The sequence below is a fragment of the Heliangelus exortis genome, chromosome 20, assembly GCF_036169615.1.
Source record: "Heliangelus exortis chromosome 20, bHelExo1.hap1, whole genome shotgun sequence".
Classification (NCBI taxonomy): Eukaryota; Metazoa; Chordata; class Aves; order Apodiformes; family Trochilidae; genus Heliangelus; species Heliangelus exortis.
In genome coordinates, this window is record NC_092441.1 from 7,055,247 (window position 1) to 7,070,553 (window position 15,307).

Consider the following 15,307-nt stretch of genomic DNA (forward strand, 5'->3'; position numbering starts at 1 on the left):
GGACATCAACGTGCAGAACTGGTCAATATTCCTGTCTCCTTTCAGCTCTATTTGAGCAAACACAAGTGCCACACAGCTAAGCCAGTCAGGCTGGTGCTCTCTGATCACCAGCGAGAAACAGAGGATCCAGCTCCTTCAGCCTGAACATCTGGAAAAGCATTATGAAAGTCTGACCTCGGAAGCCCCTATTCCTCGGTTAATTATTGTCATGGTTTAACACTGGCCTGGCAATTAAACTGAGTGACAGATGCTCTCTATAGGATTATTTCCCTGCTGAATACTGCACAGCTGAAGGATCTCACCACATAAAAAAAAAAACAAAACTTGCTTTATTTGAGGAAAATCTGGGAGGTTGTCTTGGTTTCAGCCAGATTCCAGTAATCATCATGCACACATAAATGTGTTGAATCCCTGTCTGATCACACCACACTATACCATAGCAATACATTTAAATTATTGTTCTCCAAAATAATACTATTTAAATATATAGAGAACTGCAACTTTGCTTTGACTTGTGGTTGTTGTTCCTCAGACCATGCTCTTCAGAGAGGGAATCTCTGGAGCCAAAAGCTGTTTCCTCAGCATGCTCTGATCAAAAATAATGAATGTGACATTTCATGATCTCCAATGAAAGATAAATGACTTTACACAGGAAACAGGGCTGAGAGCAAAATTAGTGTTACAGAACATCTTTCAGATCTAGCTTGCTGTTTTCTGGGGTGATACATTTAACTACTTCAACTGACGAAATTGCCTTCTGACTGCTGGAGCTAAAGCTCAGCAGACAGAGGAAAAAATGATCCAATACTTGAAGAAGAGGGTGGGGGGAGCTTACATATTTATAAATAAAATTCTCACCAGAAGAATAAAATATGGAAGCTGCCAAGGAAGCCAACATCATAAGGAAAAGGCTTAGAACAGAGGAGAAATTCTGTCGTACATTGTAATGATCAGTGATACAGTTCTACTTCTTGATAAGGCAACTGAGGAAGTTTCATATTACATGTCAGAGAGATAACTGTTGCTCCCCAGGGAGCAGAATAAGATATACAAGTTCTATCAGAGTCCAAAAGGTAATTATATTGGTTTTTTTATAGAAAAAAGCAAATATTTTCACAATTTTAGCTGCAATGCATTTCAAGCTGCAAGATGCTGGAGAATGTCTGCCCTTCATGCTGCATGCCACCTGAACAGAGACCATAGCAATACATGACCTAAAAATATATGCTATATGTCCTTCCTGGCACACAGCATGAGAGAAGCACCCATGAGAGAAGCACCCAAGACAGTTGTCTGTAGTCTTGATGATTGTAGTGCTATATTTGTCCACAGGGTTACAGGTGTGCACCTCACGCTGGCAGCACCAAGAGGTGCTGGGAACTGCACTGTGAAAATAAGCACTGCATGAACCATCACACAGAGCAAAGCAAAGGTTATTAGCCAGCATCATCCTTCTTTTGAAGAAAGGGATAATGACTAAGACTGATTTTGATTCTTCTGTATATAATGTGTGTCAAAGAGTATAAAGTGCAGAGGGTAAAGCACGGAGCCTTTGAGATGGGAAAAAACCCCAACAAAACAGCAGAAGGCTGCATGAGGCTCTCACTTAGTGTTGAGGAGAAAACATCCCATTCTGGCACGGGGAGTAAAAGGCCTAAGCACAGCAATTCAAATCAACTTCCTCCCATGGGGAATGGAAAAGGGACTTTCAAGCTCTCTTCCCTCTAACCACAGGCAAATATTGGACCCCCCGGAACCAACAGCAAAAGAAAATTCTGTATCACAGAAACTAATGTTGTGATCCCTGTACTCCAAGGGCTGACACTGGGACTGGAAACAGACTGGAGCTCGTGAGCTGCTCTTCACTGGATACCAGAGCACCTACCCTGATCCCCAGAAGCAGCATCTCAACTCAGGAGCAGTCATGCCCCGAAAGGCAGCAGAGGCAGGCAGGGAGGAGGAGGCTCAGCTGAGTGGCTCTAGCAGCATTGCAGAAAGCAGGGGCACACATGGAGTGCTCATCAGTGCTCACAGAAGGACTAAAGCCATTCCTGCTTGTGTATTTCTGACCCTAGAGGCATAAAAGAGCCATTTCCACAGACACCTTGTCCATCAGAAAGCCACTCTACTCAGTGCAGCTGGCTTCATGTTACCAAAATCACTATCTTTCAGCTCTATGTGCAGGGTCCAAGAGCTGCACAAGATGTAGTGGATGGGACTTGGCTGGCCTCCTCTGATCAGCCCTACTTGTCAGCATACACACCTCCCTATCCTGCCAAAATGCTGGGAGATGGCAAGAGCAAACCTTCATAGTCAGCTCAGAGGAAGAAGAGGTAAGACCCAGTGGCTGCAGAGACTCAGCCTAATCCAAACTCAACTATGAGAAAGGAAAACAGTGGAGAAGAAGAGCCCTTCCCAAGAAGAGCTCTGCACAGCTGAGGCTGTGGCAGCAGCCAGCTACTGCCTGGGCCAGCCTGGCTCTCTGTGAAAGCCATCTGCAGGCAAACCAGCAGCCTGCCAGCCCAGGAGTGCCAAGAAGTGGGCAACTTTCTGTGCAACATCCACGCAAATGCTATAACAACGTGATCCATACATCTAAAGTGATCAGTGCCCGGGAACAAACCATCAGCTTCTCAGCCCATAAGACATGGGTGGAGCAGCTCTTGGCCTGGAGAAAGGAGCCTGGGGAACACTGTACCACTGTGTCATGGTTGCAAGGAGGCTGGCAATCTGCATACTCCCAGATCAGATTGGAGTGGTCCTCCCTTGGACAAAGAGATGAAGTGTATGGGCACAAGCATATAAAGTTGTGATACAAAGAACTCGCTAGTCATCACTTAACACTCTGTGTTAAGTTCTGACTTGGACTCATTTCAGAATTATTTTCCAAGGGGGGCCAGTAAATTATTTAAGCATTATTTTTATTTGGAAATACCTGAAGTTCCATTCTTTATCCCGTAACAGACTGAAGTTCAGTGCCCATCACCATTTGATGCCAGTTGTCTCTGTGATAATTGGCAGTTCACAGTGAGACAAGTCACAGTCCCTTAGATCTTGCTATTGAACGTGATTACTTGGCCTTGGGTAATGAGTTAGTCCTATTATACAGCAGCTGGCACAGGAGAAGCAAATCTGCTGCTCAGGCAGTTCACTATATAGGCAAAGCTGAACTGCTCATCCATGTGCAATACACACAGCCCTCAGCAGGAGTTTTGAACTGACTTCTGCGGACAGTGCACACATTTCTTCAGGACTGCAAAACACAGTAAATTAATCAGTCAAGTTTCTGTCTATTTCTTTCTGAGTTAAGCATTTGCCCACCTCTTGAAAATATAATTCTACTTCTGTGCATGGTACTTTGCTGCAGCACTATCAAATTCAAACTGCATTATTTCTTCAATCTCTGCCACCCCTTGCAAAGTGTTACTCCATATCTTCATTTTTCTCCTCCACACTAATTATTCCTCCTCTCCCACTACTAAAAACTTGCCAGCTCTTGAGGCTGCTGTTTCTACAACTGAGCTCACTTCTGCAGCAACACAAACCTCTCTTGTCAGTGTAGGTTTGGCTTTGTGGCACACAGTTCAAGGAAGAGCAGGGCACAAAGAAGCCACAGGATTTTGTTTTAGAAACATTAATAAATTGCACATTAATAAATAAGCACATTAGAAAGGATTGGGATCAAGCAAACAAGATGCAGCCAGATAGTTTAGAGGAACATTCTGAAAGTGCTTAAAAATCATTAGACGGGGCAAAAAAAAAAAAAAAAAACAGAAGGAATATACTCAGTTATACCCAAGAGCAGTGTTACAGCCATGACACAAATGTTTGTGTTAGGTATTCTTGGGAGTGCTGGTATCGTCTGTTATATCAGCTATCACAATCATGCTTGTGAGACCATAAACTCCTTTCTGAAGACTTTCAGAAGAAAAGCTATCAAGAAGCAATTCATGAAAAGGAAAGTGAGAGGAGTTAAAAATATTTGCAAGTTTTACATGACTTTTTACATGAGGCAAAAGCCTGAAGAGCTTCAGTAAGTCTTCAATGAACACATAACATCACAGCAAACAAGATACACTAGTGATAAATGCAAAATGTTGTGTATGGATGTAATATGTGGATGTATCTTTCATGTTCCAAACAATGTCCACCTGTTCAGAGATCCCAGCTCCTTCCCTTTCTATTCCACAAACACTGGTCCCTTTGTAACCCAAAGTGCCTTCAAGAGAAGGGTGATACTTCATTTTAACCCCATCCATGCTCCCCATTCAAATGATGTATTTTTCCTCAACAGTGTCAGGATTGCTTCACCATGTCCCTGATGGAATGGGTGTGAGAAGGCTAACAGAGGCCTTGGGCAATGCTGAAATGCCAGAAAGCACACTGCTGGTTCAGTAAGAGACCAGATTCAAGCCTGAGCTAACAAATATGCCTCTAAGAGTTGAGGAAGATTTCACAAGGGTTTCAAGTAAAAGATAGGGTCAAATAAAGGAAGACAAAATGAGCGGCTTGGGGCTTTTGATTATGTTGTGATGTGCCTCTGCTTCCTCCTCACTCTCACACCTTTTTCCCTTTCATCCATTCCTGGACTCACTGAATGTGAGAGGGCATTTCAAAGACTAAGATCTAGTGACACTGGGGCAACTTGAAAATGACAGCCTGCCAGAGCAAGCTCCTGCTTTCTCTCCATGTGATGTGTGAAAGCCTTGCAGCACTATTCCTGTCCCAGCACTGCTGCCCAGCTCTGGATCACAGAGGGGCTGGGCAGACTCCAGGGATTGGCAGAACCCCCGCAGCTTTCATGCCAGCTTCCTGCCCCCTTCTTGCTGCCCAGCACTCCATAGAACAGCCACAGAACACTCACTCACACACTTTCCTTACGCGCTTCGGCCTGACACAAACATTCCAGATCTTTATAAGACTTTTAATTTGTAATTACTTTTACCGAATTACTTTTTACTTTTTTTTTCTTCTATGGAAAAACCAACTGACAGGTCAAAAGGAGAAGCAAGTAATTTGGTGGTGAAGTTATTTTGTCCCTAGCATACATCATGCAGACTGTGGTAGCAGAGGTACAGAGGGCTATCACAAGCTGCCATGGAACTGGAAAAGCCCTTGCAGAGACATCCCTGCAGTAAACAAATTTGGTGCTCAGACCAACACTGGAAGACCACAGTGCTTATACTGCCAGCATCAGGGCAGGGGAAATACCAAAAGCAGTGTCCACGCTCTACTCTTAGCAACTACAAATACAGGAAGAAGTGCCAGACAGACCTAAGTGTCAAAGAAATATATTCAACCTTTGGGTCTGCAGCTCTCTAGGAATTCAAATATCAGTCACCACAGTCATCTGTCAGTCAGCCTAAATTCACTCCGAAATGGCCCATAGCAACAATTGAGCACTGAGGAGACTGCGCACAAATTCTGAAAATGGTGGATGTTAAAAGACATGCCTATTCCCTTGCTAGATGTGTTCTACAAAAAGCTGAGTGGTCGCTCCCAAGTAACCCATGGCATGCCCCTTCTATAATTTGCTAGCAAGGAAGCAAACCATCATTGTACTAGGCCAATAAGAAAGCTATTTTGATAGCATAATATGAAAAAAAGGTGTTACTAGTACAAGTTATTATCCACCCCTGTAAAAGGAGTGCTGCTCAGGACAGTCACCACAGGGCTTACAGAGAAGGTCCCATGGCAGGGAGAGCCTGTGGGGCACAGCCTGCTCTCCCCCTCAACCAAAACCAGTGCCCTTCTGCTAGCATGGAAGGTGTGCCAGGGGCTCTCTCCCTCCCTAGCACCTGTACTGCCCAGGCTCTGTCTGTCTGCACTGCAGATACCCTATAAACCCACAGTTTCCTCACATACCAATCCTTTACATGAGAGCCTCTTAAAAGGTAATGTTTTACAGTGGCATGACATAAAAAATTCCATCTATACTAAGGCATACTTGTGCTTTTTAAGATAAACACTGGCTGAAGCACCCAGTTCTTGAGAAACAGCAACTGAGCAAACTGTTGGCCTTGATTTTACACTGTTCTGCATTTTAAGTGGATCATACCAATAAAAGGGAGTGTGACATGTAATTAAATACAGCCAACAACACTTTAAACTGATGTAAACTCATGACAGTGTGGGAAACATCAAGTCCATTATGCTTATTTCATATTTTCCCAGGTCATCCTGCCCTGTCTCCAAATGTGGAGCTGTGCACAGTTACTGGAAATGCACACAGCAGGGAGCAGCCACTGCAGCACAGAGCTTCTGGGAGGCTTCCAGCAAATCCGCCATGCGTGCTCAGTAAGAGAGGCACATCCCTGAAACACTGGGGTCTGAAAAAGCTGCACAGAACAAGCACTCCCTGGAAGTGTCAGAAATCAAAGACAGATATATTGGTGCTTTATGTCAAATATTTTATGACAGAATTTCGCAGTGCTGGATGCCTGCCAAGCTCAGCAGGGCCAGGCTCTGCAAAGGAGCAAACAGGGTAAACACATACAACGTGAGAAATACCCCTCCTGCTGCCCTGTGTTGTAAAGTGGCTGCAGCAAAAAAAAAAAATAAAACAGTCCTAAATATTTCCAAAGACAGATACTATGTGCAGTGCTGCAGCACCACATGCTTGCTTCTGTTATTGTGGGATTTCTCTAAAACAGAGGAATGTCTTATTGTTGGAATTGCTCTTGGTGTCAGTAGTCAGTGAAATACTGAAAATAAGTCCTGATTACATACTCAGACATTTAAGATTCTGGTAATGCAGAACCAGGGTGCATTACTTGTAATAATGTGCTCTATGGCACATAAGCAATCATAGAAGGTAAAGAATCACGGAAAATAAACCAAAAGTTTACTGGTTACTAAAATGACCAGTTAATTCTACATGCCATTAATTATCACACAGGTAAAAGTGAAGTAAGTAGGGAAGACAAATCCAACCAAATCTACCAGAACTTTCTGGTCTTGGTTCCAGAGCTAAATTTTTCATTTAGAACAACAAAATAAAGCATTTTTTTCCCCAGAAAGTAATGGGGCATCTTTTCATTTTTCCTACTGTGTCCTTTTACACTAAATTCAGTATAAAGTACCAGGTAATACACTCAGAACATGTTTTTTGCAGCACAACACTCAAGACACTGAAGGTCCACTTTGCACCCAAGTTGCAAAGTGGGATTGCCTACCACTGCAGAAATCATGCTCAGGATGCGTGCCTCATTCAGAGAACAGAATGAATGGGGAATTCTTTAGGTGATCTTCAAGTGAGTCCTTAAGTGACCCACATTTTTCATCTTCACTGTATATCCATCCTAAATATGCAGGTTCATGGCAATGTGTTTGATCTTTAGCACCTACAGGCAGACATATGCAGTGAGATCATTTCCAGACTCTTCATAATACACAGGCAGAAAGAGGTCCTTCCAAATTAAGCCTTCCATTACATTCTTTCATCTTTTAGCTAAGGGTAAGGGTAAACATCTTTAAAAATTCTGTCATGTGCAGTTTCTGAAAGGCCACCAAGTGCATCACCAATAAGCCCAGCTTCTGCAAGACCACATCTTGAGTAAAGGACAGAAGAGCTCACAAAAAATGCCACACCCTTAACTATGACCCTTTCTTTCAGAATTTCTGGATATTTATGGTACTATTCAGTTTTTACATTCTATCTACAACAGCCTCAGACAATTATCACCATATGCATGATAGACAGCACTCTTACAAGTGAGAGATTGTGACCTGTAGTATCACATCTCCTTCATATTCTCGTGAGGCTTTAAAATCCCTCAGAATCCTTGATCGAAAGATGATCTTCAGACAGCAAAACATAATTGCCTCACACTTTTAATATGAGAAAACAGATTATTTCCTTTTGTTCACATTTTCTGGAAATGTCAATGGTCAGATAAACAGAAGTTTCAAATCTGAAAAGATAAGAGTTACAGAAACCCACAACTATAAAAAAACGTCATTCTGAATCTAAAACACAAGGCAATAGCAGACAATTCTCATTGTCTCTCCTGTCTCACAAATTTCCTACTCTGGACACATTCTTGCTGCTGAATCATGCAAGGCAGATGAGCCTCAGCAGCTGTGAGTGCTCATTTTTTAAAACTCTGCCCTGTCCCCCAAGACAACACCCACAGCAGCCTCCATTTCCAGACCTGGGAATCTCACCCTTCTCATTCTTTAGTCATCCACACCAGGATGATCCCTGCACCAAGAGAATCAAAATCATTCTTCTGTGCCTGGAAGAGATGCCAGCCCCTCTTTGACCATGGTTGCTGCTCCTCCTCAGCACCATCCCTCAGTGATTGCAGAACAGCCATACAGCTCAAGTAGGGGCCACAAGCATCCCTTGGGAAGGACCACCTTGAGATGGGAACCTTCATTCCAGCCTGAAAGTTGTGCAGCCAAGCAGCTTAAAGCTGAACACCGTACAGGTTTCCTGAGCCCAGCAGTCTGCTCACTCCATTGCTGCTTAAAAGCAACACCTGGGTTCAGCACCCACAGCCTTATTACACATTGAAGACCAGATTGCTCTTCCATCACACAAGACCACATATTGGAGCATTACTTGTTCCATGGAGTATCCTTAGAAAAAAAGCAGTGTGGTAACAGCCACATTTGTACCCAAGATCATCACACATCCTCTCTGGTCCTGGTTGCTCTCCATGTCTCTCCAGTGTATCCAGCTGTATCCTGGGCTGCATCAAAAGAAGCATAGCCAGCAGAGCAAGAGAGGTGATTCTCTCCTTTTCTCCAGTGTCATGAGACCCTACCTGGATTACTGTGTCCAGCCCTGGAGGCCCCAGTACCAGGACATGGAGCCATTGGAGCAAGTCCAGAGGAGGCCATGAAGATGGTCTGTGGGCTGGAACATCTCTACTACAAAGACAGGTTGAGAGAGTTGGGATTGTTCAGCCTGGAAAAGAGAAGGCTGTGAGGAGACCTTATAGTGGCTTTCCAGTGCCTGAAGGGGCATCGGAAAATCTGGAGAGGGACTTGTTATAGGGGGATGCTGGTAATGCACAAGAGGTTGAAGTGTTGAAGACCAGACTGGATGGGGCTTGGAGCAACCTGGGCTGGTGGGAGGTGTCCCTGTCTATTCAGGGGAGTTAGAACTAGATGATCTTTATAGTCCTTTCCATCCCAAACCATTCTATGATTCTATGACTCTTTTTATGTTTAATTGATTGAGTAGGGAGATGGAGGAATGACAGTGTGAGATAATGAATGCCAAGGACATAGAAGAAGCTGCTATGACAGCAAAGCATCCCTGTTGCCTGCAAGAGGTACCGACGCCACACACAAAAAGGCCTCAGGTACTTGTGCCAGCTCACAGCACAGCTGTCATATCCTAGCACTGGCTACAGGACTGCTCCTTTCTAGGACTGGGTGAATATTTTCTGACAAAAAATGTTTTGGGGTTTTATTCGGTCAAAACACACTCTATCAGTAACATGAACAAGAGAAATATAATTTTTTTTTCTCTGTACAAATAGCAGTTTCACCACAATATTGCTTCACATAAATGTCTGGAAGTTGAATTTTATCAGCAAATGGAATTATCCTTGCTCATCAGATGGCAGGTCTAGTTTCTCTTTAAGCACATTGTCTCCTTGGATCATATTAGCCTATGACAAGACACATTTTGGCACAGAAATCCTCTACAAATTTTCTGCTATTACAAAATAGATTAGAAGCATTATCATTTCTACTAATTCCTTTCATCCTTTTTCTCCATGACTACCTGGGCACAAAAACTGAAGCAATCCGTGCCATGCCTCCTGCAGCTGAATGTGAAGCAACCTCCAGGCTCAAATGTTTACACATTTCAATGTCTCTGTAGCAAATGTCTCAGGGTGGGGTGAGTTATCCCCCCGAGTATTACACAGCATCGGCAGTAATGTATAATACTGCCTGATCCCTGCACATGCACCATGCATCAAGGAGTGTGTGATTCTTCTCAAAGGGCCTCATGGTTCCGGTAAATCAAGCTGTGAAAGTGCAGACAAGAGCAGTGGCAGCTTGGTGCAGCTTGCTCAGTCAGATTCCAGAGACACCTCCATCCATGCTGGAAGCACACACTGTACTTCACAGAGAGACTTACATCTGTGGGATGACTGAAGCTATAAAAAGTGCTGACAATTTTCAGCAAATTTGCATATGTTGCTACTGCTGCTGCTTATATAAGTGATTTCTAGCTAACCACAAACACAAAAAGCGATGCCCAAAATAGATTTTAAAGCAAACCACTTGCAAATGTGACTGAATGACACATTCCCCCACCCCTCTGCAAATCATTTCTCTAGAAAAGGCAGACACAACAGCCAGTGTTTCCCCAGAGGTCCTGTGCAAACCACCTCCTGGAGTGTATACACAGGGGTCTAACACACCACCTCACCATCTTGACATCTATGCTGCCTTGCACCAACAAAGGCTGTGACAAACTGGGACACACCTGAACTTGTCCTACGTGGCTCTCAGGCATGGAGCTGTGTAGATCTTTCTACACACATCATCATCCCAAGCATCTCTGACACAGGAGAGGTGAGGAAGCAGTCAGCCTCTGCATAGGAAATATTTTGTTGCCTTCAGCTGTTAAGAAATCCCTCACTGTATCACACACCACATTCCAGTTGTTCTATACCTGTCTTCACACATGGCAATGCTGGCTTGAAGGACTGCTCATTGCCTGTATCTTCACAGATTCCTCTTTGCACAAGGCTGGGAAGCACAACTGCTTAACCTGGGAATGTCAGTCTGCTACAGAGGGTCCCTGTGTGGCTCTGATCAACTGGTCAAAAGGTCAGGCAAACATATAAAAGTATGCACAGAGGAGGAAATGGTCAGAAGATGCAGCTGCTATGACCCAACTTTCAGGTCTCATGGCTGATATAGCTATAAATCACCAAAGGTGGGGTGAAGATTGAAGCTGATGTTGTATCCACTCTATGCTATGGTTCGCAAGCAACAAAATCCCTCCTTCCCTAAGCCCTTCAGTTTGCTGGAGGGTGCTGCTTGCTCATAGGCCAAGATCAGCCAAAGCAAAACCATATGAATTCGGCAGCACACTTTTGGATTCCTATGGTGTCAATGGATTTTCATGTTCAGGAAATACTGGTTGAGGGCTGCTTTTTCATTAATCTACCATCTTCAAGAGCACAGCCATACAAGAAACAGTCCTTGGCTTCCCGGCACATGGAAGACAAGGGCACACTGGAGAGAACAATGGGCCAGAATGATGATTAAGGGATTGGAGCATCTGTCACGCAAAGAAAGTCTGAAAGAACTGGGACTGTTTAGCATCAAGAGGGATGTTATCAATGTGTATAAAAACCTATGGGGAAGATTGTAAAAAAAGCAGACACAGATTGTTCTCAGTGATATCCAACAAAAGGATGAGATGCACTGGGCACAAATTAAAACACAGGAAATCTCTTTTAAACACAAAAAACCCCTGTGACAGCAGTCAAACACAGGAACAGATCGCTCAGAAACATTGTAGAGCCTCCATCCTTGCACATATTCAAAACCAAACCACACACGGCCAGGTTAGCTGGACTAGCTGATCTCCAGAGATCCCTTCCTTCATCAGTTCTTTGAACAAGACAACAGCTGCTTCCACAACTGCTGCCAGCAAGCAGGTTCTTCAGAGAACACATATGAAACCCCATCACAGAGCTAATACCATCCCTTGCTCACTTTGCTCTCTGCTTTTGATAGTCTTTTGGTTTATGCTAGCTCTTTTACTCTATGACAACAGTAATCTCTTAGGAGCTCATAGAAACATCTTGTTTCTGTCTTATTCCTACCACACACTCCTCCAGTCCTCCTCCAGCCATCACTGTTTTCTTCTAATCCACCATCGTGGGTCTGTAGCCACTGCAGAACCAGGAACCAAAGGATGCCAAACATCTTTACCTCCTTACCTCCCTCTATCTCTCTTACCCCACATTTACTACAGTTTCAGGCCTTCTGCTGATATTCTGTGAGGAATGGGTTGAAAATACATTTCTGCTAGCAAGAGAATTCTGGAGGCAAAGGCAGCAATCCCTCAGCAACACCCATCTCTAATGCTGAAGTTTGTTTCCAACAAGCCTCCTTCATGCTTTTCTCCACATTTGCCATTAAAACCTGTTCTGGCTGATTATCACCTATGGATAACTATTTTTCTATGCACGATCCAACACCTACCACTCAGTGTGAGTGCAGATAAGAAGAGCTTGCCCTATCCTCAGCTAAAGCCATGTGGCAGCATGCAGATGATCATCGCTGGCAGCTCCACAGCTCAGCTGCCTGTGAAGAGACACAGGTGCTGTTGGTAAAGCACAGTTCCTCCCAAGTCAAAGATAGCATCAGGAGAAGTCTCTTTCCTCCAGCAGGAATCAGCACACTGCAGAATGGCTGCTAATCTAACAGCTCAAGGATGAGACTACCCTCTACACTACTGTCCTTCACACCTTTCTTGTTTCCCTCTTGCAGCTCAGGACCAAAACTCAGTGGAGACTTTAGAGCAGTGATGTCAGAGATTTCAACGTTGTTAAACACAAATGTATACGAATGAGAAAATCCAGCCTGCCTGTCCGTACTCAGTGGAAGGCTTATAGTTACAAAGGTGCCAGAAGAAGGCCATCTCCTTTTGGTAGCACGCAGCCACATGACAGACTTTGATGTGAGAAGAAAGGGTTAGTGCCATGTAGGGCAAACCCTGCCAGCCCTGGCAGGCCACAGTTAATGCCACAAGACATGGTTCTTTCACTTCTGTGGCAGAAAGTGTCCACTGTCTGGACAACTGGTCTACATCAAAGTTTTCAGTGGACATAGGTCAAGGGTCAGAAGGGCACATCTCAGGGCTACAGACACTGATTTGAGCATGGTGGAACTTGCATGGTCTTAAGCAGGTAAAGAGGAGTTTCCAAAAGGGAGATGATCGGAGAGCAAAGTTACTGTGCACACAGACGGGATTTCCCACTGTCTTTGCTGAGCAGAGTTTGCCTCTTGACACATTGTGCCTCAAATTCCTGGTTAGATGTGTAAATATTTAGCAATTTGTGAAACCACAAACATTCACTTATCTCAGCAAACGATCTTGTAGGTGGCAAAACTGGCAAACAAAAGGATCCCCACATAAACATAACAAAACGATCCCAAGTGCTTCGGTGGCATAGAAAAGTTCCAGACCTCACTGTAGCACTGAGTGGGGAATTTAGCCTCCACTTTCCTGTCTTTCCAGGTAAGAATGAGTAACAGAAATTCAACTGAAACATCACACATTTGTTTTATTAATATGGATTAGAGAAAACTAAAGGCTATGCCAGCTCTACAGGCAAAATATCCTTTTGCACAGAATCTTCTGCTCACAGGACACCACTTTGTATGCATCTAATGGGCCCGGTTCTGTTTAGGGTTGGGATGGGTGGTGCCTACCTTGTAATGTAAGCAAAGCAGACTGTTTGGTTCCCCTTAGAACCTTGGAATACAAAGAGAGGCTGACTTGAGAAACACTGTGTGCTAACATTAGCCCAGTCACTGCAGAGATATGGCTTGAGGAGACCATTTCCATACTCACATCCTATATTAAGCTCCAAATGACAACAGGCTCTTGCTTTGGTGCATGAGATATTCCAGATTTCACTTTCAGAAATGTAGGTATTGTGAATACACTCTTTGTGGACATATATTCTACACTTGCATTGTGTCTTGTTTGCATAGGAAAGAAAGTATTAAGTAAGTTCAGATACAAGCAGTCCTGAGGTGAGAATGCAGCTGCTGCCCTACTTGTCAAGTCCCTGAAAACGATTGAGGCTAACAGAGATCTTCAGCGTCCTGACGGAAAGTCCATGACCTTTGAGTCTGAGCAACAGATGCTAATTCTGCTGGGGTCAATAAGTGTCCAGTGAAAGAAAATGAGAGGAAGAGGGAGAGGGAGATGAAGCAAGAGGAGGGAGAAGAAGGAAAAAGACAAGAGCTCCACCACCTCAGCCACTGACTTCTGCTGTTGTTCAGCAGTTGTGAAATTCAAGTGTCCAGAGGACCCCACCCTGAACCTTGTCTCTCCACGGCTACGACCAATGGCCCCGGCCGTGGGTGGGGGGCCGGGCAGGATGGTCCCGCTCCCAGTGCCGCACACAACCCCGGGCTGGCTCGGGCACAGCGATGCCAAGACAGGTCCTTGTCAGCACCCCTGCTGTACAGCCGCGCGTCCTCCCCCCAACTCCCGGTACCCCCCGACAGCAGAGCCGGCGGCAGGGCCCATCGCCCCGCTGCGGACACCCCTGGCCGGGCCCGGGATAATCTGCGGGCCGCCTCCTTCCCCCGCCCACCTCGGCCCGGGACGGCCGCCGAGACTCCTGCTGCCCCCGGCCCCGGCCCCTCTCCTACCTCCAACAGCTGCACGTAGCTGGCCGGGAACCATCCACGCAGCCCGTCCTCCTTCTGCCCTTCCCACCAGCCGCCGTCCGGCACCTGCAGCACCGTGATCATCTCCCCTGCGGCGAAACGCAGTCCCTGACGGTGCCGCTCCCCGGAGAAGGGGTACAGCGTCTGGCAGCGCGACCCCGACATCCTGCGGGGGACAGATCCGCTCCGGCCGCCCCCGTCCAGGTCCAGGTCCCGGCCCAGGTCCCGGTTCCGGCCACCGTCCCACGCGTGCCTCGAGGTCCGCTGGGCTGCGAGAAGCCCCGCGCTGGCCGCGCCCACGCCCGCCCCGCCCCGATCCGCTTCAGGGCGCGGCGGGATCCGAGCGCGGGCGGCGGGACCGGGACAGCCCTGGCGCCGGGCGCCCAGGGGCACCGCCGGCTGAGGCGGGTACCGGGAAGCGGGGCGGGGAGAGGGGAGGGGAGAAGGAGGGAGGAGGAGAGGGCCGCTGGGTGCACGGCTCCGTCCGCAGAGGACACTCGTGACGGCGGGATTGCGTGTGGGGGAGAGAAAGAGAGCGAGAGGGTGACACTGTGACACCGTGTGCGGGTGACATTGCGTATGTGTTCGGGAGAGAGGAGAGAGGGTGAGAGCTTGAGAGACATTGCGTGTGTTAGGGGGAGAGGAGAGCTACGGTGTGTGTGCATGCACGAGAAACACCGTGGGTGTAGGTGACAATGTGTCCGAGAGACACTGCTTGGTACCCCTGTCTGTGTGTGTGAAAGAGGGAGAGCTGCTGTATTTGGGGGACATGTGACCCTGTGTATAAGTTAGTACAACTTGCTCCATGTGTGCATGTCCAACTGTAGCATGTGTGTGAATTGCATGTGTGAGACATCTCCATGTACCTGGCTCCCTGGTCTGTGTGACACTCAAGTATATCTATGAGTGAGAC

The 15,307-nt window shown here is 46.0% G+C and overlaps 1 protein-coding gene across 3 annotated transcripts in view; it reads right to left on the reverse strand.

The window, feature by feature from the left end:
• Positions 1–14,799, reverse strand: part of GAS7 (growth arrest specific 7) — a 75,748-nt gene extending 60,949 nt beyond the window's left edge. For 2 of the 3 annotated variants that reach the window (XM_071764714.1, XM_071764713.1), the window contains exon 1: positions 14,377–14,797. In XM_071764714.1, coding sequence (XP_071620815.1) covers positions 14,377–14,559 — 183 coding nt within the window. In that variant the 5' untranslated portion in view covers positions 14,560–14,797. Of the gene's footprint in view, positions 1–14,376 lie in introns of all 3 variants that reach the window. The other variant, XM_071764715.1, reaches the window with a different exon arrangement.
• Positions 14,800–15,307: the final 508 nt, after the last annotated feature.